Source organism: Melospiza georgiana, chromosome 2, assembly GCF_028018845.1.
Source record: "Melospiza georgiana isolate bMelGeo1 chromosome 2, bMelGeo1.pri, whole genome shotgun sequence".
NCBI lineage: Eukaryota > Metazoa > Chordata > Aves > Passeriformes > Passerellidae > Melospiza > Melospiza georgiana.
Genome location: NC_080431.1, coordinates 18229075 through 18251138, shown reverse-complemented (window position 1 = coordinate 18251138; position 22064 = coordinate 18229075). Strand labels below are relative to the sequence as shown.

General features: G+C 44.0%; 1 protein-coding gene across 1 annotated transcript; it reads left to right on the top strand.

Annotated features, from left to right (window-relative positions):
* Nucleotides 1-580: 580 nt before the first annotated feature.
* On the top strand, nucleotides 581-21665 carry ADPRHL1 (ADP-ribosylhydrolase like 1). The gene is made up of 7 exons (XM_058018393.1): nucleotides 581-794; nucleotides 4527-4691; nucleotides 9708-9833; nucleotides 12393-12533; nucleotides 15569-15696; nucleotides 19527-19659; nucleotides 20750-21665. Exons 1-7 carry the CDS (start codon nucleotides 581-583, stop codon nucleotides 20905-20907), a joined length of 1065 nt encoding a protein of 354 aa, XP_057874376.1. The 3' UTR covers nucleotides 20908-21665.
* The last annotated feature ends 399 nt before the right edge of the window (nucleotides 21666-22064 follow it).

Sequence of the window (22064 nt, the reverse complement as noted above, 5' to 3'; positions counted from 1 at the left end):
GCCATAGGGTGTAATTAGAAATGGGAGAGGTTATCTGCATTTCACCTGATTTCTTACTGCTTAATCCCTCCTTCTAGATTGTGCAGAGCCTGGAAGCCTGCTTTTATAATAGCCTTTACTTCTGACTAGTCCCTGAGAGGGAGGCTGACTTCAGCATATCAGAAATGGGCAGAAGGAGAAATATTAATTTACAAGTTGTTGAATAAATGAGCACCCCTGTGGAGGCATCTGTTTTTCTGGGTGTAGAGTTACTTTGGCTGGGTAGGGCTACGGATCTCCAGGCTTGCTTTAAGCTGGGTTGCAGAAACGAGGCTTTTGCAGTTCTGCTCTTACAGTTTCATTGAACAAAGCCCCTGCAAAATCCCTGGGTTATGAAATATTTCCTCTCTGTCGGGTCCCAGACAAGAGATGGCATCTGCAGAGCCAGAAAAGGAAGTCCTTGCCTTATAGAGAGAGCTCTTGGTGTGACACAATGGCTGATATAAAGTGTCGGGGGAGCTGAGTAGAAGGCAAAGGAACAAAGGAAGATCGAGATTCGGTGGCTGTCTCAGGCAAAAGGAAAGTGGGAAGTGCCTTGGGCATGGATAAATTTAAGGCTGCACTTGTTCTGGCTGGGGTAGGGGATGCTCTCGGTTATCGCAATTTCTCCCGCGAAAACAATGCCTTAGGAGCAAAAATCCAGCAGGAGCTGAAGGAAATCGGAGGGCTCGAGAACCTGGTGCTGTCTCCTGACAAGTGGCCAGTAAGTGACAACACGCTCATGCACATGGCTACAGCTGAGGCTGTCATCACAGGTAGGTACGGCGGGAACAGCGGCCACGGGCTGCAGAGGAGCTGTGGAGCTGCTGCATTCTTAGAATAAGCTTGATTGCTGGGGAGATCATGAGAAAGCGTGTCAGAAATGCTGCTTTTGTGAATAAGAATGTGCATTAGCTTGGCTGCTCCATGAGCACAATCCTGTGACCCTCTCACAGATTGGGGGATCTTTATTTCTGGAGCATGGACAGGCTCTTCCTATATTTTCCCCAGAGATATACAGTTGATTAAAGACAAATATCACATGTCCAGCATAACAAACTAATTGACAAGTAGATTATCTGTATGCTGGAGTACTTCAGGGAATAATATAGCTACTAGAGAGTCTTCTGTAACAGATAAGAATTCCTCTGAGTGCATTTTTCACATGTTCATGTCTGGGCTGGAGTAGAGTTACCTTAGTACCTCTCTCAGGCTAAAAGCACTAGTGCTGTCTCCTCTTTGCTGCCCCTCAAACAAAGGGTTGCATCTGTAAAAACTTATTTATTTTATAAGGAGAGCTCCATGTCTTTAGTCCAAAAAGTATCCTAACACACTGTATTTATAATGAAATCTGTCAGAATAGTGGAAGTTATTAAGATGTCTTCTAAAATCACAATGTTTGAGAAAGAACATTTGTTTTTTCTTGAGATGGGGGTAGTGTTTTTAAGATGAGAAGTGCTTGTGTTGACACCTTACCCATCAAACTGGAGCTTTCTGAGACTGGCAAGATCTGGCATAGAAAGTGCACCAGAATACAGTGACCTCTCAACAATATTTTGCCTCTTCAGAATGATTCAATTTTTCTTAAATCTCTGTAAAAGCATTCCTGATTTTTCTCAAAATCCATAACACTGGATAACTATGAGTAGCAGAAGCTCCCAGTGTAGCAGAGTATACTTCACATCAATGAGGTTTCCTTTGTGCTAGTGTTTCACTCCTTTATCTGCCTGCTTCCAATCTGCTCTAAATTTAGTAGGTAGAGATCAGTTGAAGAGTGTGTAGGACACTTCATACTTGGCTATTAGCTAACCAATGGTTTAAGGGATAGCTAATACACTAAAGATAAGAGTAAGATGTCAGCCTATCAAGAAAAAAGATGACTAGCATATTTCTGAATATAGGCTATGATTAAATACGTATCATATGTTTCTTGCTTATTGAACCCTCTAAAATCATAACTTCTGGGTAATCAAGTCAGTTAGAACAACAGTAAAACAATAATTCTTCTCTTAAGTATAGCAGCCTGTAAATTGCTCTAAAGAAAAAAGTTTAAACTACTTTTTCCATTGACTGTGTTTATCCTACACTCTCACTTCTTTCACCTGGTCAGACAAGCATTTTTAAAAGGTGCTTTCATGGGCTGGAGAGGAAACAGCAAGATGGAGTAGGGAATTTTAGAAAAAAAAATCCGCATTTCACAGCAGCATTGGTGAGTGGGATAAAACAAGTCCTTCTCTTGCTTCCCACAAGGGAAACAAGAACCACTCCTGCCCACAGCAGTGTCTCCTGACATGAGGAATGCAAAAAAGCCCCATGGCTTGCTCATGGCCCAGCCTAGGTGCCAAATCACCCTCATCAACAGAGTGAAGCTGAAGAAGGTGAACATCTGTGAGGCTGAAGGCATCTGCCACCAGCCCTGGGGACCTACCCCTACTGCTGTGGAAACAGATTTAAAAAAAAACGGCAGGGAAATAAGCAATACAAATATCTGTCATTCCCTGCCCTGCTCCCTGCACACCCTGTTTGCCTGGCTGGCTGCCTGCTGGCCACAGCATTCCCCAGACACTCACCTGCAGTTGCAGGATATTTGTAGGCTGGGACAAACTTGAAACTTGCCCTCAAAGCCATGAAGTCCTGCAGTCATTGTCGGGGCACTCCTCGGGGAGCTCCCAGCCTGAGGCTGAGGCAGCAGCCAAGGGGCAGGCTTGTGTGAGAGGGAAAGGCTGTTCCCACCTGGGGAAGGGATTTTGGCCAGTGCTTTGGCAGCTGCACAGAGAACATCCCAGGAGAACAGCCCAGGAGGGGCATGGCCACAAGCAGCCTGGGCTGTGGGCACTGCTGCAGACTGAGCTGCTGCTCCCCAAATCTACCGTGTGCCCTGACTGAAAGGCTGATCTGACAAAGAAGGACAGACACAACATCTGCTCCCAGGAGGAGTCTGTTCTATAAGGAGGAACAAGGACAGCATCCTCAAATGCAGGAAAACTACCTCTGTAACAAAAGCGTTGTCATTTTCCTCTCTTGCTTACACATGGGTTAAAAAAAAAATAAGAGTTTATTTCTAAAGAAAGAACCTGTCCTATTGATAGCTGAGACAGCAATCTGGCTCCAGGCATGGGGAGCTATGGTGGGCTTGAACAGCCTGGAGGTGCTGGAGCACAGGGACTCTGTGCTCTGGGATCAAGGTTTCTGCAGGAGCTGCCAGGCATAAACCCTGCTCCTGGCTCCCATCTGGATAAACTGTGACACCTGACTCCTAAATCTGGAAAGAGCTGGCAGCTTGAAAGTGTCTTGTTTCTTCAGGGATGTTATGTGGGATGGCCAGTGTAACTGGTAGGGTATTATTTCATGCGAAACAAGAGGAATCTTTGTTCTGCTCTTCATCTTCTTTTCTGCCTGCCTCCATAACTGGTACTTCAGAATGTCTCTTGCTTCTGGGACTCCAAACTTTCCCCTAAGTTAAATTGTGGATTTCTGGAATTCACCGTCTCTGACAAAATGAAGATATTTTTAGAAGAACTCCCCCTGCTGTGCCATTCAACCTGTGCAACTAACCAAGTATTAAATGGGGTTTCTCTAAGTATGCAGAAAATATATAAGTGGATAAATCCCTTTAGCCTCTGTTCCCACTGATTGCACAGCTGTAATAGACGCCAGTGGAAGGTTTTCAGGATTCTTCAAGACCAACAACAGACAACATCAGCCGAGAGGAGCAGCAATACTGAAGAGTTTATGTTTAACAGAGGGAAGGTTCCTCCTTAGGCAAGACTGTAGGACTTTGTAAAAACAATCTATAAACAGATGTTATTAGTGAACTTATTACAGAGAGAAATTTATGTGCTGGAAACCACCTCAGGCAGTTGAGATTTACTACTCTTACTGATTTTTACAGTATTTTTTTTAAAACCTCACTGTTCATGATATTATAAGATATTTGGAACCCTGCATGAAAGACTTACAAATTTTAGACAAAATACATATAACATACAAATTTAAAAAAGGAAATTGCAATTTGTTTTTTTATCTAGTCATACATATCTCTTAAAGTGATTCCGTAATGTGGTAATTAAAAAAAAAAAGACTTTCATTTTTAAATTAGATTCATGTCTGTAAAGGCAGGGGCTGAGCCAGCCACATCTGGCTTTACCCAGAGCCCATGGCAGCCACTCTGTCACCTGACAGTTGATCACCTCTGTAATGATTTCACACCACAGAGCTTAAATAAAGGCCCTCAGCAGCTACTGTTGATTAACAGAGTGCTTCATCATGCCTGTGAAGGAATTAAATGTGGAAAGAAAAGAAGAGGAAGATGAGAGCTGAGAGTCAAGACCATTGTCCCTCCAGCCTGCTGTCATGTTGTGTAAAAATGTGACAGCGGCACCAGAAGCATGACTCAGTATATTGGGAGTGGAAACAGGAATATTTCTCAAATGCACGGTGAGCTTGTTTGCATGTTTGTGTGCTCCTCTGCCTTCACACAACAACCTTCTCTTCCCTGCTCTGGGCAGATTACTGGTGTTTGGAGGACCTGTACCGCGAGCTGGTGAAGCGCTACGTGGATGCTGTGGAGAAGCTCTCGGGCCGGCGGCCGGACCCCGCCACCATCGAGGGCTGCAGGGAGCTAAAGCCAGACAACCACCTCCTGGCCTGGCACACACCCTTCAATGAAAAGGGTACAGTACCACTTTCCTTGTAGAGGGCCTGGCTGGAATAGTGCATGCTCTCTGTGTTTGTGGCTATATGGAAATTGTTTCCTTTTCCCCTGACATCAAAGGCCACTACCCCTGAAACGTTTCCATGCTTGCCTGAGGATGACAAGAGATCTGCCAAGAATTCCTTCTGTAGGGCACTGTGTCCTCTTGTAAGCAAAGCCCTCCCTCTTTAACATCTATTTAAAGAGACTTTGTCCTTGGCTCTGTGCCTCAGGGTCCAGATCTTTGTCCTTGAGTTTAATGGTTATTTTAAGAAATATTTTCTGCCATTTTTCCTTTAAACATTTGTAGACTTGGATCTTTTCAGTTAAACCAGATCTGAAACAAAATGCCGAGCCTGTAAATTGCTAGAGCACCAACACGTTCACTGAATGGAAAGCAGAGACTTCTCTCCATTTGGATGCCCTGCTAACAACTATGATTGTTTTGTTGATAGTCCCTAATATTCCTACCCTGGTTTACCTATGCCTGTCCCTCTCCTTCTTTCCCTTTATGATAATTTACTTTTGCAATGAATAAAATTTCTACTTAAAGGTAAATAACATGCACACAGCTCTGTGCACACACATACACACACAGAGCTATTCATACTGAAATCCTGTAGAGACACCCCATTATCAGAGAGGGGGAACCCAGACAGCCACAAACGGTGTCAGCTCACACCCATGGTGGCTGTGTCCATGGTGTGACACTCAGCCACTGCAGAGCACACTGCCTCAACAGAACTGCCTATTGATGCCACACCATGGCAAAGACCCGGTGGCACAGTGCCATGGCTATTTCTGGGTCTCTGCAGCCAGTTTTCTCTGACGAATAAAGCATCTCTCACTTGACCCCTGCTCCTCTCAACAGCTGCTGGGAGTGAAAAGGGTGTATTCTTCCCACCCCGCTATCAGCCAGCCAGAACTGAGAAAGTGCCCCTTTGGCAGTTGTTATGTGTTTTGTGACTGACAGTGGATAAAATTTGGGGAAAATAATGGTGGGAGCTGCTGTTGGCCCCAGGTAGCTCTTAACATTGTTTGACAAGCAGTTGAGCATGGCTGTTGCAGTGGACTCATGATCCACCGCAGTATTGGAGCTACCACTCTTCTTTCAGCCTTCCTCCTCCCCAGCTTTCCATGGACTATCTCCTTTGGGGATACTCTGGGCTAGAAGAATCTAAAATTAATTCCTTCCTTGAGATCTGGCAGCTAAAAGCCACTTTCTCCATCTGGTCTGACAAATAAGCTTTCAGAACATTTCAGGAAGCCTTTTTTTCACCCTGAGAGCAGAAGAACCTGAAGTGAAGATGTTCTGTTTTCTATGGGACCCAATGGTGCTATGGACATAATTAACTTTTAATTGAATTTGCACAAAATTCTTCTTGAGGCAAAACCATGCCTCATCCCAGGCATTGAATGCCTGGGATTGCATGCCTAGCACTCAGACTATATTTTGGATGGGCTGGAACCAACAGGCTGATTTGCTGTGGGCATTCTATCTTATCTTGCTTCCAGCAATAATTCATGTGCCAGCATTCATGGACTTATCTTAGGTAATTTTGCATTGCTTATGGATGCTTCTCTGCTCAAATTCTTGTGGGTTTAGTCAGCATACTAAATCCCTAAGTCAAATTGCCCTATGTGTCTGTGCCACCTCATGTCATGCTCGTTGCCACGCTCGTTGCAGAGATACCTGGATTATGTTAGAGGCTGATGAGATTCCTGTGACCACCAGAAAAACCTGCCCAAGATTGTCTAACACCTTCCATTTTAAGAGCTTGTTTACAATTTACAACACGATAAGCACAAGGCTAAAATTCTCTCCATTAAGAGTTTGCCTCTGTTTGTCTGTAAGTACTCGTTTAAAGTTTTGATGCAGGTGAGTCTGCTGTTTCTGAGACACATTAAAATGTTTTGACCCAGTGCCAAAGCTTCCAATTCTTCAGAAGAGAATAATTGATGTTATAGAACTGGAACTAAAATTTAAAGAAGGTAGTACCCCCTGAGCCAGATATTTGCTTTTGGAGTGACTGCAGAGGGCCAGTCAAATGGTGGGTCAAATAGCTGGGCCCTACCTGTATCACATGTATTTCAGGCTGAGACTGCTGCATCCAAGCAGGTCTTTATTTGCAGCTGTAGAAGCAACTTCTGGGCCTCCTGGAAGCATCTGAGAACTTTTTGCAGGTGGTATTGGCAGAGGACCATGAGGGAAAAGTGTGAGGAAAACTGAGGAAAGTGAGGGGAAAGTTGAAGAGAAGGTTAAGCTGCAGATGCACAGGAGATAAAGGTGCTGGGCTCTAAGTTTTCATGCAGAATGATCTGTCGTCACAAAAGGCACATCCTCTTCAGGGCTTAGCATCCATTACCCTAATCTTTGTTATTCTACAGGTGTTGAGTGAAGAAAATCACACTGAGGTATGACATACTAAAAAAGAATAATGTAGTGCATGAATGAAAAGGAAAATAACTGGGAAACGGATAGGTACCGCAAAAATTCACTGTCTCCTCCAGGACAGCAACTTCAGGAGACTTCTAATGAAACTTGGAGGTCATGAGCTCAAAGCAAGACAAAAAAAAAAAAAGGACTTCACACAACACCTACATAAACTGCATAACTATTTTCCAATGCCAATTTGCACATGCTACAGTTCATGTGAGTTTGAAAACAAGCTAGGCAAATTCACCCAGGGGAAATCCTTCAAGGGTTTTTAAGCAGAAAGATGAATAGCCAGCTGCCTCCTGGATCAGGGAGACAAATTGTCAGCAGCTTAGTTAGTACAAGGGGATAATGTGACTTTTACTCTTTCTTGAGTATCCTCTTCATTGTCAGACGTGATAAGTTGGCTTGACCTTTGGTCTGATCATGGAGGACAGTCCTTACGTTGTCACATGTGTCACTCCTGTTGCTTGGACTAGTCTTACTGTCCCTGTGTTCTTAGTTCAAATGGTAGATGTGAGAGATGGGATTTAGCTCCCTGCAGCTCTGTATGGGTTTAATGTTGCTCCATGTGATGGAATTTTTTGTTACCAAGTTTACTTGTCTAATTGTGCAGAAGGTTTTAATGGAACTTCCCAGACGATAGGAAGGCAATGAAGTGGCAAAGACAAGCTCCTCCAGACCAGCAGTCAGATTACTGTAGTACATCTTCCACTTTGGATATACTGAGAGATGTCATTTAATTAGCAGCTTTGTGTAGTGCAAGAGCCTCCCCTCTTGGACATCCAGCATGGACTGTGTCCTTTGGAGAAACCAGGTCTGCACAGTGAACACTCTCATCTGCTACTCTGTGGCAGCAGATGATTTAATGCAGAGCTTGGTCTTGCAAGCAGGAGATATTTCTCCCAGTTGAGTGGTGCCCTGGGAGACTGGATTTCCTTCCTGACTCTTCCTTGTGGTTTCCATGTGATCTGTGGGCTGGGCAGACAGTTTCATCTGCTCCTGGAGAGCTGCTCTAGGGGAGAGGAAGAACTCTTTTCATAAGAGACAAATTCAGATATTGCACCTGGAAATGCCAGTACGTGGCTTATGTTAGTTTGGCTCAGGCTTCAGTTTGGTTTGAAGCAGATCTCACTGCCACCCCCACTGCTCCACTTGGATTACACTCATAATCTTAGGACGTTGGAGCTGGAGCCACTTGGCATGAGACTTGATGGCAAGAGATGTTCCAAAAGAGCCCCTGGTGCTTTGCTGTCACAGCGACAAAGCCCAGTGGAGCAGCTGAGGGCTCTTCTCCAGAAAAGTGACTGAAAGCTGTGACCCTGGCTCCTTGGCATCTGCTGCTTCAATTCACTCTGGCCCCCGAGCTGCTCCTACTATGCCATCATACTCACTAATGGACATGCTGCCTTTTCCATGCTGCCTGCCTGGGAAAGACAAGGAGAGTGGGCTCCTAATGCAGGTTCACACAAGCTAAAATTAGGTGGCATAAATATGCCCCTTATCTTCCAGGAACCTAGAAGAGAAATGCTGATTGCTCTCAGCTATTCCCAAGGTCACTGGGAAGTGTGATTGAGCAAAGACAGCTCTGAAAAATGCCAAGTACTTTGAAAAATAGAAGCCTATCCATCTCAGGGTGGTTGCCTGCAATGAGTTAATGCTTTTTTGGGCATTGGCTCACCAGCTGCAAAGAGGAGATAATCACCTCACTGGTGCCTGGTGAAGATAAGCTCATTAAAACTTCTCCGGGATCCTAAAATTACTGTGATAAGTACTGCAGAGAAACTCATTAGTAAGTTTAACTCCATTCAATGAAGTGTTTAAAAGTTGAACACCTGGGATCACACATTCAGTGCTAAGGATTAAAAGTAATTCTGAATTAGCTCTTCAATAAACAAATTTTGTACTACATGGGGGTGGAAGTTCCCAAGACTAAGCTTGGTAAGTGTAGGCTGTAGCACAACAAGCACTAATTTCAGGTTGCATGAGAAACTTCAGTTGTGACATCGCCTAACTGTAGGATTTGGCTCGGTAGCCTTTAGTTTCTTTTGGACACATTATTTTTGTACGTAGCAGAAACTGGTGAGGCATTAAAATTGAAACATGAACTGTGAAGCTCATATGAAGTGTTTTAATTGTATTTATAAAATAAGGGTGTGTGGAAATGTATCTGTTTCTCAAGTTCTGTTTCTGGTGTGGGTTCCCAGAGCAAGCAAAACAGCAGTCAGCCAAAAATGAATGAAGATGGGATGAGAGTTTGGATCAAACAAGTCCTGTGAACAAGAGAGCACACGGCTTTCTGAGCTAACTGTGGTCTTCATAGCACTTGATTATACTGGCATATTCCTGTAAAACCAGAATGACTGTGTAGGAGCAAAATTCCTCACAAGAAATTTTCAAAACTTGTAACTCATTTTGCATGGTAATTTCCCATTCCCAGGAAAGTTCCCTTCCCACACATGAACTGAATTAATGAAGTGTGCTTGTCTCACATTTTATCAACATATTTGTGTGAGATCAGTCTCCTTTTAAATGCATGGTGTTATCCTTTTGCTCTAGGTTCTGGATTTGGAGCCTCCACAAAAGCCATGTGTTTAGGGATGCGATACTGGAAGCCAGAAAGGCTGGAGTCGCTCATTGAAGTGAGCATTGAGTGTGGACGAATGACTCACAACCATCCCACAGGTAATGCCTGCACTCTGACATCCCCTCAGGCAGCTTTGCTCTTCTGCAGGGACTGACATGGCTCCTGTGAACTCCCCTGGTTAACCCACTTCTGCTTTGCAGGCTTCAAGGCCTCAGTTTGAACTTTGCTTGGTTGATACATGCATGTGTATATTACTTATGTAGGCTTATATATTTGCTTGTATATTATGCTTACAGCATCCTCAAGCACAGCTGTTTTCTCTCCTAAAATCCCAAAATGTAAACATAACCTGCCTTGTCCAAAGCATATTCATGTTAGTTCCCCCGATCAAATTTTAGGATTCATGTATATCTAGATGACTCACTGTTACCATGCAAATTTATGGTTCAGGGGATAACAACATTTTTCTCTTGGCAGGTTTTGTCATATCCAATCACCATAGGTAAAGGTAGTAAGCCAAAAAATCCTAACTCCACATATTTTAGGACACAATCTGAAACATTTTCTAAACAAAACTGAAATAAGCATATTTAATATTGTTTTTAATATTCAAGTCTGTCATTCTGATAATGTTATGCTATGTAAACACGTATTCATTCTGTCTGTTTTAAACAGCAACAAATAAAACCATAATGAATGGTGACATGTTCAACACACTCAGTGCTATGAAGCAGTCAGAAAAGTCATTATGATGCCATAAAATTAGGGAAAAGCATTCAAAACAAAGCAGAAAATTAGGCTGGCATGTAAAGTCTGTGGTGCATGAGCAGCCATAAAACTGCTTGTAGTCTGTGTCCATCATGTCAGAAAGGGCTTATGAGACCCAGAAAATGGCAGCAAGGAGGATCCAAGTTGTCAGACACCTTCCATACAATGAGAAATTACATCCAGAAGGAGTTTTCAGCTGGGAAAAGAAACAAGTAGCACAGCAGGAAGGCAGGAAGGAGAGGGGTGGAAGGACCCCACGCACCTCACTGCCATCCTGAAACGTGTCAGGGAAATGTCAGTTGTGATCCTCATAACTCAAACTCAGAATACCCAACAAGTGTGTCAGTTGGGACTGAAACATGAAGACAAAGGAAATACTTGCCCCTGTTATGCACAGTGAAGCCTCAGACCTTGCTGCTACAGGCCACTGCAAAGTCCACAAGTATGCCTGGGTTCAAAGGAGACCAGGCAAAGAGGCTGTCTTGTCAAAATCAAACAAGCTGTGTAATTAGAATGGCCCCTAAAACTAGCCTGGTTGCTCAGGGGAATGGAGAAGCCAAACCACTTCACTCTGGGCTTCCCTCTGTCCTACAGAGGCAGACACCCTGCCCAGGTGTGCTTTCTTCCCCAGAGAGGAGCAGCAGGCTCTGTGAGGGCTGCCGTGAGCAGGGACAGCAGGGTGACAGCTACAGTGGGTGGGCAGCCTGGGGAGGGGGCAGGAGGAGACTGCCAGCCCCTGGACACCTTCAGGGCACACCCCAGCCTCTGCCACCCTCTGAGTGAGCTGTCCACTGCCCCCTGCTAGCCCTTTGATTCACAATCTAAACCCTCTGCTGCCACCTTCACAGTAAACGTGGCCTTCAAGGATCTTTGTGGCATCTGGCCTAAATGCTGTTTATGTGTGAGACCCTTTGGGCTGGGTTTCACGGGCTGTTATTCTTTATGAGAACATCTATGGGACTCAAGCTGAATGTGCTTTGGGCCTGACCCAGTATTGCAAGTTTTGTGGCAGAGGGAATTAGTAAACACCTCATCTAGGCTTGTCACCTCCTAAGATAATTTGTTTTATCTTCAGCAAAACACACAAAATTCATGATTACCTCTATGCATGAGTGAACACTTTTGGACCCATGCACTGAGAGAAGAACCTGCATCAATACTTTGCTCAGCTAGGATTTATTTAAATGACTGGCTGGTTTTCTTAAGCCTCTTTTGCACACTGCACCAGGTTGGTTTTTTGCCCTTGCCAGAATGCCAAGAGGACAAATACAAGAAATGAGCTGTGTTTCTGGTGTCATGGAAGTGTTGAGTGCCCATCAACAGTTATAACATTTGTAATATTTAAAATGTTGAAATATTTGTGACCAAAGTAGAGGACAAGCATGTCTTCCTTAGACAATTTCTTCCTTCTTCTAAGGGGACATGGGTTTGTTCTCTTAGAGTTAAATGAGCCAGAAATAGTGTCAGATCTAGCAACCACAACTCTTAAACTGGATGATGCTGTAAACAAGCTGATATAGCCTGTAATTGAATCACTTTGTACAAGTCAATTATTTCATGTGACTTCAATTAGAAGATTTTCAGTATCCCATTGGTAGATGATGTTTATTTTTGACCCCTACCTCAATTTCTATCACATTACACCACTGAGAACAGAAGCTCCCTTCCATGTAAGATAAGTCGCAAACCAAGGGGCAGCACTCAATAGCCAATAATCTCGACATGCCACAAGCCAGGCTGCAAACAGGCAGAGAGGGGTTGTGTACATTTGTTAATCTACCTGACAGCCATGAGGCATTCCACTGTTGATTTTAAGAGGAAAAACAAGGACAAAAGGATGGTACCAGCACAGATGCACACTGGTAATCCTCTTTATTTGTGAATTCCAGGTTTCCTAGGGTCCCTTTGCACAGCTCTCTTTGTGTCATATGCAATACAAGGGAAACCCCTTGCTCAGTGGGGCAGAGAAATGATGAAGGTTGTGCCCATGGCTGAAGAATACTGTAAGAAGACCATTCGTCACATGGCAGGTACCAACTCTGGATCAGATGTTTATTTTCTTAAGGCTATCTTTAGCTGGAAAGGCACTGAAGAAATGTCACTCCCTAGTCTTTACACCTTTCTGCTTTCCCCCCTCTCCTCCCTCCAGAGGTTGTCCTCCTGCTTTCTCTGCTCAGAGAAGTAAGCCCTTCACAGGTGGTGCCACCTTCTTCTACCACCAGTTAGTTCCCTGGTGTATTGGTAGCAAAAATACAAAGCAAAGCAGCAAAGACCATGCCCTACTGCACAGTTTTATTTTCAGGGAATCTTCAGAGATTGCTGGGCAGGGGGGAGGAAGGAAATTATTTTTAGCAGGTCATTAGGCAAACTGACTGCTGAGATTAATTATTCAGCTGCTTTCCATCAATTAGTGCAGTTCAACATCTTCCTTAAGGAGACCCACTGCCACTCCTCATCATACCAGGAAAATTTCACCTGAGATGCCTCCTGACCAAGAGTTGGCTTTTGACCACAATTCAGATTTGCCTTGTTGCTCTTCTGAACAGATTTTTTTCAAACAACTAAGTGTTACCCAACTACTGAACTTGATACTACCACTTTATTATTGCTATGCATGTGGTCTTTGGGGCAAAGGTACCTTAGTCCCCCCTTGCCAGGAAATGATGTTTGATGAGACCTGCCGTGAACTGATGAGTATCGTTCCGTGGAAACATCCAGGTAAGAGATTAAGGGACAGCCGTTGAAAAAGACTGAATTCTATAGAAATCTTTACTCAAGAACACTCAGAAATTAAAATTAACCCCTGAAGAAAAGCTGCTGCTTTAAAATCTGAAAGGAGCTCCGGGAAGGCTTTCTGAAAGACCCTGCGTTTTCATCTGTGCCTCATTGCACACCAGGATTTTTTTAGCAGAGACCCATGAGGAGCAGGTGCAGGATTAATGTGATCAAGCTTCTCTCTGAGTGGCTTTGCAGCAGGTCCCTGTCACTCCAGTGGAGCAGGACCCCTCGTGTGGAGGTATGTGTGCTGGGCTCCTGAGGCATGCCCTCCAGCCAGTGCCCGTATTGTTGAGCTTCATCCTATTTTGGTAACGGGAAAAGTGTCCTGCATTAAAGTTAAGCTCCTTGGCTGCTGAGATGTGCTGCAGAGAAATCCTGCCAGAGTCCTCCAGTTTTAGAAAATCCTATTTTAGCTATATTATCCCCCATGGATAACAAACAGAGAGTTTGTTATCCATATCACAGAGAGTTTGACTCTACACCCCTCTCTGATATCCAGTTGCAATTACTGGCCAGATGGTTCCATGGACCTGAATGTGGCCACCACCTCAGCTGGGCTCAAGGGATGGTGCAGAGCCTTGCTAGGGGATGTGCCATGGGATTCTGGCCATGGTACAGATCCACCCAACAGAAATCTCCTTCAGCCGCTTGATCCCTCTATTCCTGATGCTGTGGAACAAGCACCTTGCTTGTTAAGGTGCTACATAGAAAGCACTCAGTTCTGAGACATTTATGGTTTATTGTCATGAGGGAATAAGGGAAAAAAGCCCACAAACAAATAACCAAAAAGCCAACAAAAAAAGGAAGAGACAGGTCAGGTCACTCACATTTCTAAAAGTTGTCATAACCAGCTGCTCTAGTGGGTGTTGATAGTTTACATTTGCTTTGCTTACATTTGTTTTCCTCTAAATGCCATAAATACATCTAGATGCTCTCCTTGACCTGTTGGCTGTAAATGCCCTTTCAGTCTGTTTTTGTAAACACCTCCCCTTTTTAGGGTTCTGGGGGATGGAATGAGGCCAAGCTGGGTCATAGTCTCAGAAAAAGGGCAGCTGGACATTTCCAGGTGTCTCAGGCACATGGTTGAATGCTCATCACTGGCTGGAACACTGGCAGCTGACAACTTTGTAAAAGTTTCAGGTCCTACAGAGCCACTTGGATTTTTACAAAAGTCCCTTAAAGATCTTAATTGCCAAAGAAAGTCACCACTGTGGCATTTAAGGAAAAGAAGCAAAATCAGATTACATCCTTCAGGTGAATGGTTTGGTTGTGCTTTGTGTGTGCCTCTCAGCCCTTGCAGCACACACCACTGAGCAGCCAAGCAGGAGAGACACAGGAAAAAGAGGGAATGCTAAATTTTATTTTGCACCCATAGTCCCATCCCAAATTGCTAGTTTGCCTTGGCACACTCAGGCATTCAGGCCACCCCTCTGTTCTCTAATTCCTGACCCGCCCCCCAGCTTGCCAGGCAGGGTTTCCCTCAGGTCTCAGTTCTGCAGGCAGGTCCATGGGTATGTGCTTAACAGTCCAGTGTGGCTGACTTGGGTGCCTTTTTAAGCCTTTATAAAAACGGTGAACCAGAGCATTAGCTTGAAATTAAACTAAGTTTAATAAGTTTAGTTACACAGGGAACATTAGGCACGATTAGAGATCACTCACCAAAGTGAAAGAAAAAAAGGAGAAAGACAAATGATTATTTAAAAAGGCTTATTTCTACAGGCACAGGTAACAGATATGTATTTTATTTAGCCCTTTGCTACATTTGATATGTATTACAATATATGCAAATGAGAATTTTGGACTTTCCTATGTTTTTTCCTAATGATCACACAATAAATGAGATGCAAATAGAACAGAAATACTGGAGAATTTATCCAAATAAAAATTTATAACTGAGGTAGGTGGCAAATTGTATTTAGGATGTGGAAGCAATTTTAGATATTCTTTAATCATAATAAAGGAATAAAAACTGACAAAGAATTGATTTTTTTTTTGTTGTTGACTCTTATATCTTTTCCTTGGAGTGCTTTTCTGAAAATTCTTGTAAAATTTCATCTTGATATATATTAAATGACATTAAAATAGCACAAAATTCTGAAAGTATTTTCTTCATTGCATCCTCTGTTTTCAATTAGAAGTCTCACTCCATACATACTTAGTATATATGCAGTATATTACTGTAAAGTCCCTGGGGTTTCATGTCAGTCATTATCCTGAAAATATGTTAAAGTAGAACTGAAAATGTTCTTGAAATGAAATACTACATCATTAATTTCTTTTGCTTCAGAATATCAAGAGCACTGGTTTTACTTTGAAGCCAAGTGGCAGTTTTATTTGGAGGAGAGAGAAATCAATGAGGAAAATCAGAATCAACCTGTCTTTCCAGCCAACTATGATGCAGAGGAGAGAGAAAAGGTAACTGTAATTTCCAAAAGTTCTTTGGACGGCTCTGAACCAACAGAGGTATTTTCAAAGAGACCACTATTTTTCAACTGATGACAGTACCAGTGTAGTACCTGAGCAGGTACAAAATACGGGCCAAGGCTGAGGGTAGAAAAGGCAAATGTCCTGCCTGGAGCTCTCATTAAAGCCTAATGGAGCTGTGGCCAGAGTCTGATGAAAATACCCTCAGGTATTCGAAGCTGGATTTTGTCTTGTTTAGTGGAGGGCGTCCCTGCTCCTGGCAGGGGACTGGAACTCAATGGTCTTTAAAGGTCTTTTCCAATCCAAACAAGTCTATAATTTTTTGATCCTTTGAGCAGAAGACAGACATCCCAAGTGATTGATTTGCTGCCAGCTTGGTCTGTGCCAAGCTAGTTTTAAGTGTCTTGAGAGATGGTGTTTCACCACATTCCATGAGATACTATTTTATAATGTACATGATCTTTTCTTTGCTGGCTATATCTTCTTAACTGGAGAGAAATAATGTGTCTTCTTCCCTGCTGTTTACAGCTATCTGATATGGGCTGGCACCCCCCAAAGCTCTCCACTTAGCAGCTAAGCAATAAGTATGTGGCTCTTGACACCTTTTGCCATAAATCAATCCCTTTTTTCCAGATTATGTAAATATAGCTCTATGCTTATGAGCCACTTTGTGTATTTTTAGGTGATGAAGTCTGATTGACTGTGGATAATAAGAAACTGCTCACTCTAAGTATAAAGAACATTCCTTTCCAGGTTTATTTTACTAATTCAGTGCCAAGAATTTGCTACTAGCTTTATATTCCTTCCAGTACCACTGAAGTCTCCCCAGAGCTTTAGGAGAGATTAAACCAAACAGCAATTTCCCATGACCATTTCAAGAGGGAACTGTATGAACTTCCAGTGCAAAAGCAAAATTTACCTTTGTTACCCTAGCCCAACTATTTTGGCCTACTGAGCTATGTATTTTGATGAACAAGAAAGGAAAAATGGTGCTTGAGCCTTAAACTCCCCCATCAGGCAGAGATAAGATACTTTATTAGTGTACTAGCAGCTATGGAAAGAATAGATGAGGAGAAGGTAACTGCTTTGCCTGCTTTTTCCCCAAGAGTGCCCTCCCTTTGCCTTCCCTCCAGACTAGCTGTCCCCTTGTGTTTGGGAATACAGCCAGTAGCCTTTCCACATGCAGAGCACCAGTGTCTGGCACAACCCTTGCCCACAGATCACCACATGTGTTCCTGCTTGGCCAGGTGCACCTTCCTGCCAGCTCTATGTGAAAGTGAAGCCCTCAAATGTGGCTTGGATTGATCCAAGCACGTTTCAAAGGCAATTTCCCTCCCAAAAAGAAATCACACCCTGAAATGTTTAGCAGCAAAGGCCATATTCTCTAGAAGCTGCCATATATAATTTTTCAGTGATGTGCCTTTGGAAGATGCTATATATATGGTGAATGGGCAGACATTGCTCAACATGTGGGATCAGCCTTGGCTCTGCAAACAAAATACTCACCTGACTTACTTTCCTGTGAAGGACACAGTGTGCTACAAAGTGAAGGAGGAAAGAAACCAAAGACATCCCGGACAAATAGACTATAAGAACCTTGTTTCCTTAAGATGAAGTTGCTTAACCTAGCATTGAGAAAGAACCCAGAAAGGTGGGGGAAAAAAAAAAACTATGGAAAAGGAGTGCTAGCCAGCAGAGGGTCAGCTCCTGAAGGGTGGGGAAGTCAGAGGCAGCTGTAATTACTGGTGGCAGAGGTTGACAGCAATGAGGGGAGATGTGAATTACCTCCTGGGCTTGGCAGCAGCTCAGTGCCTTCAGCAGAGAGTCCATGCTTACACCCCATCCAAGTCCTAGGTCCTTGCTGGTCCACCCAAGGGAAGCTGGGCTGGTGCCACAGCACAGGGCTGCACAAGGGTGCTGGAGCTGAAAGGAGAATGAAGCAGTTTGGGAAGTGCTGCCTTGGGGCAGTTAAGTCCTGCCAGGTTCAGTCCCAGGACAGCTATCTGCAATGTAAAGCTGTTTCAGCAAGGCAAGATGACATCAGACGTGTGCTGAGCATCAGGGATGAGCAGGAATAACTGGGGTGACACTTGAGCAGCCTGGCTGCACACCCAGAATAGCCCCTCTGTGCTGAGCCCTCCTGCCTTTGGTAGCATTGAAAGTGTCTGTGCTGCTTCACCAGCATCCAAACTGCAGCAATAGGGCTGGAAAATTACATCAGGCAGAGGATGGCATACAGGCATAAATAATCCCTCTAAATTGTAAAAAGAAAAAAAAAAAAAAAGAAAGAAATAGAGTGAAGCTGCACTCTGGCATGTTTGATGTAAGTGTAGATAAATCTCAACCAAGTATGAAATAGGTCAGGTGAAAGTGAATAGAGAGAAATGCCAGCTCTTCACACATGATGCAGAAGCCAAGAGCCAGCCAACCAGGAACATCCAACTTGCCACGATGTAAGTTAAACTTCAGGAAATAAAGTTGCCCATTTCTTCATAGGGCAATATTTTTTAACTACAAATTTCTTCATGTTGAGATAATTTGGGAATGGAAGTATCTGCTCTAGAGAAAATCCAATTTTCCTTTGCAAATCTTCAAACTGGGTTTGGAGCTCTTTGTCCTGCCTTCTTCTCCTAAGGAAGAACTGTTTTTTACATTTGCAAATTATTTTCCCTTTTGTTCAACAATTACTTTTAGAAGAGGAGAGAAAAGGCTTGATGTTGTCATTGTATTGCAAAAGTTCCCATACCTTCTCAGTGATTTCTCACAGGCAGCTCTTCACAGCACAACCAACAAACTCCAACTCTCAGCTCTACCAGCTAACTCACTCTTGTGTAGCACTCTTCTTATTGGACACAGCTGTGGCCTATTAAGGGCAGGCCTGTTCCTAATCTTTGGTGATTAGCACAGCTGCAATTCCTCAGGGGTGAGACTACCTTCTGCACTATCTTTATTTTCTTACATTCTCCACAGCTTGGCAAGAAAAAGACAGAGAAAGGGGCTTGAATCACATAGTCTGAAATGAAGGCCCTAAAGAAATTACTGGATCAGAACATTTTCACCTCCCATGAAAATTTGGCTAATTGAAACATGTGCAAATGTATGATAAGAGGAGCTGAGAATATTCCCAGAGGCAGTAAGAGGACTGATGAAGCGTGTCCTTACCTGCTGTCATACAGCGCAAGGGTTCTATTATCATTGCATAGCAAGGGCTCCATATTGCTAGAGTTCCATATCTCCCTGATGTTTCTTGTAGGCAGCTCCTCTAGGCACTGACTCTTCCTTGTCCTCACAGCAGCCAACTGACTCCACTTCCCTCAACCCACTCTTTCAAAAGTGGAATCCACTCTTCTGATTGGATACAGGTGTGGCCTGTTAACATCAGGCCTGCACCTAATCCTTAGTAATTGGCTCAGCTGCAAATCTTTAGGGTGTAGATTACTTTCTATACCACCTTCATTTACCTATACTGTAGCCCCCTACACTTACCAACTGTATTTTTTTTTATATGACAAGGAATTTCTAGGATGTGAACTTGAAATCTGTCTTGATCTACTTTTTGGCATTTCTGGCTTGCTTAAACCAGCCTCTTGGCCTGGTGCATTAAGCTGGGGTGCAGGCTTATACCGGGCATCACCAGAACTGCTGGAGCTGCCGCTGTGGCTCATCCCACGCCGCACCAGAGGAGCCACAGCACAGCCCCTGCTGCCCTTTCCCAGCCCTAGGAGCCCTCCCCACTCAGCAGGGGAGATGCCAGCCTGGCATGGCCTTGCCCCAGGCCTGCAGCTCCAGTGCCCTGCCCTGACTGAGCTGTGTCTCCACAGACGTACCGGCGCTGGAGCTCTGAAGGCCGGGGGGGACGGCGAGGCCACGACGCCCCCATGATCGCCTACGACGCCCTGATGGGCTGTGGGGGGGACTGGACAGAGCTCTGCAACCGCTCCATGTTCCACGGAGGTGAGGTTCCCTGCTGTGCCTCCTGCCCCTGCCAGGGCTGGGATAGAGCCCCCCTGGCTGTCAGCTGCCTCTGTTGTCCAATCTGCCATGCTGTCTGCAACATTGTCACCTCTGGTTTTAGCCTCTAAACCCCATTCTTCTGGCAGCAGCTGCCACACAAGCCATTCACAGCACTTTTCAAATGCTGCTCCATCTACATCTCATTCTTCCACCAGACGTACATGAAGTCTAAGTCCAGTATGGCTTTCTAAAGTGCTGACAGATGCTGGCAGAACGTGGGCACCTTTGGCAAAACAACCTTTTATCTGCATGTAATGAAACCAAGTTAGGGAGAAAAATAATACAGCACCTAAACAAGTGCCAGCCAGATAAAATCCAGCACTTGGAGGCACACAATTAAGTACTTCTACAGCTTTGTGAGAGGGAACTTTCTCAATAGCAGATGCATCTTGCTGGGCTTTTGGGAGGGCCAGCATAGCTTGGGGGGAGGACCCCAGCCCTGAACCACCCACTCCCTCCCTTTGTGGTGTGGGCCCTTTGCAGAGGCTCTGGGTCTCTCACCTGCCCCAACACCGTGGTGAGAGCTCACAGTCCCCACTGCAGACCCTGGCAGGCACAAACCCACAGGCACTGCCTGCACAGAGCACCAGGGCTCCTCAGCAGGGCTGGGTGTTTTAGAGCCTGCACTGTGCTGTGCTGTGCATAGGGAAGAGACACTGTCCAGTCCAGAACCTTTGTTGTATAGCAGACACCCCTGGAGCTATTATTCCCTCCTTTGTTCTTAGCAATGGTTAGCTGCCTGCAAGTGATGCTGTGCTGGGGCAGATCTTCCCAAACCAAGTCAGCTGCCAGCCCAGGAGTGCACACCACAGTGGCACCTCCATGTGCTTGCCTTGGCACCACTCTCTTGCTTTAGGCATCCTAGGCCTTTAGGACTGACCCAACACGTCCCCACTGCACTCCATATGCTGGAATAGGTGTGGAACACTCCCTCCATCAGTGTGGAATGCTCCCCCTCCCGGCAGGGCAGTGTTTGGCTGTGTGTGAAGGTGGCACTAAGAGAGCACTGCGGTTGTGTTTGACCCTGCAGGGGAGAGCGCGGCCACGGGCTCCATCGCGGGCTGCCTGTTCGGCCTGGTCTACGGCCTGAGCAAGGTGCCCAAGGGCTTGTACCAGGACCTGGAACAACGGGAGAGGCTCGAGTTCTTGGGCGAGAACCTTTACCGGCTCTCCATGGAGGAAAAGTAAAGCAGTTTCTGCCATTTTCTCTTTCTCTAAAGATTATATCAAACCCTGTAGATATCTGACTGGCATTCATAGTGAAGGAGGTAGCCCTGAGTTAGTCTGAAGAGCTCTATGTACATTGCGTGCAAGTGAAGATAGCTGAGTTATTAGACTGATTAGAATTATTAGATTGATTAGATATACGTGATATTTGTGGGTTTTTTACAGATTTAGGGATTTCTAAATATAAGGAGTGCTGCTTAAACCTCAAATGGCAAAAAAGAAATAAAACATCTTTTGACTGATTTCAGTCTAACTTGCTATAATACCACTTCTTAAACAGCTGTTTCCAGTAATTACACATATGAAATTAATTTTCAGAACTAATGCTTTCTTGCAAAACTAATGGTAGTACCCACTCACGGGGATATTCTCTGTATATTTGACAATCCTTTCACCACTGTGTCCCTCCTTGTTCTCAAATCTAATGTGTCTGTGACACTTGTAAACCTAATGTCTCATGGATTAGCTTCTAATGAATCACTGATCCCTGTATCAGCACTGTGGTGTAAGGTATTGTTACATTAGAAGCTTCCAAAAAAGGAAAAGCCAACACTAAAAATACCTCCAAGGAACAAGCAAAGCATCAGTGTGTCTAAAATTTCTGATCAATGTGTCTAAAATTTCTGAATTATGTTTTTATTCTTCTTCAGTCTTCAGAACAAAAGTTTCTCTAAAATATAACTGGCTGAAATATTTGTAAATAAATTAATCTTGCACTATTTTCTAAGTATCAGTCTTTATTTTTAGATTGAACAGATTATATGTTGCTGTATCAGTATCAGAATTTTTGGCTGAGGTCTTCAAGCAGTTGTAATAGGTCAACAGTTAGGCTGTGATACATTTCACAAGTCTGAGCACCATGAAAACCCCAAGAAGAAAAGTTACAACTGCTTTACCTTTCCCCTCCCCTTCATTTTATTATCTTTTGTTCTTTTTTTCCTTTCCTTGCCTGGCTTCATCTCACCTTTCCTCTCCAAGTTATTTTTCAACAATTTTTTCTTCATTTTCTTTTTTCTTTTTTCTTTTTTTCTTTTTTCTAAGTTTTTTCATTTTTTTTTAAATTTTTTTTCTTGTCCTTTTTCATCCTGTTTTCTTCTCCTTTCCCTTTGCCTTTCCAT

Coding starts and splice junctions, on each gene's coding strand:
- ADPRHL1 (XM_058018393.1), top strand. CDS start 581: ATGGATAAATTTAAGGCTGCACTTGTTCTGGCTGGGGTAGGGGATGCT. Junction 4,692..9,707: donor CACACCCTTCAATGAAAAGG/GTACAGTACCAC, acceptor CTTTTGCTCTAG/GTTCTGGATTTGGAGCCTCC. Junction 9,834..12,392: donor GACTCACAACCATCCCACAG/GTAATGCCTGCA, acceptor TGTGAATTCCAG/GTTTCCTAGGGTCCCTTTGC.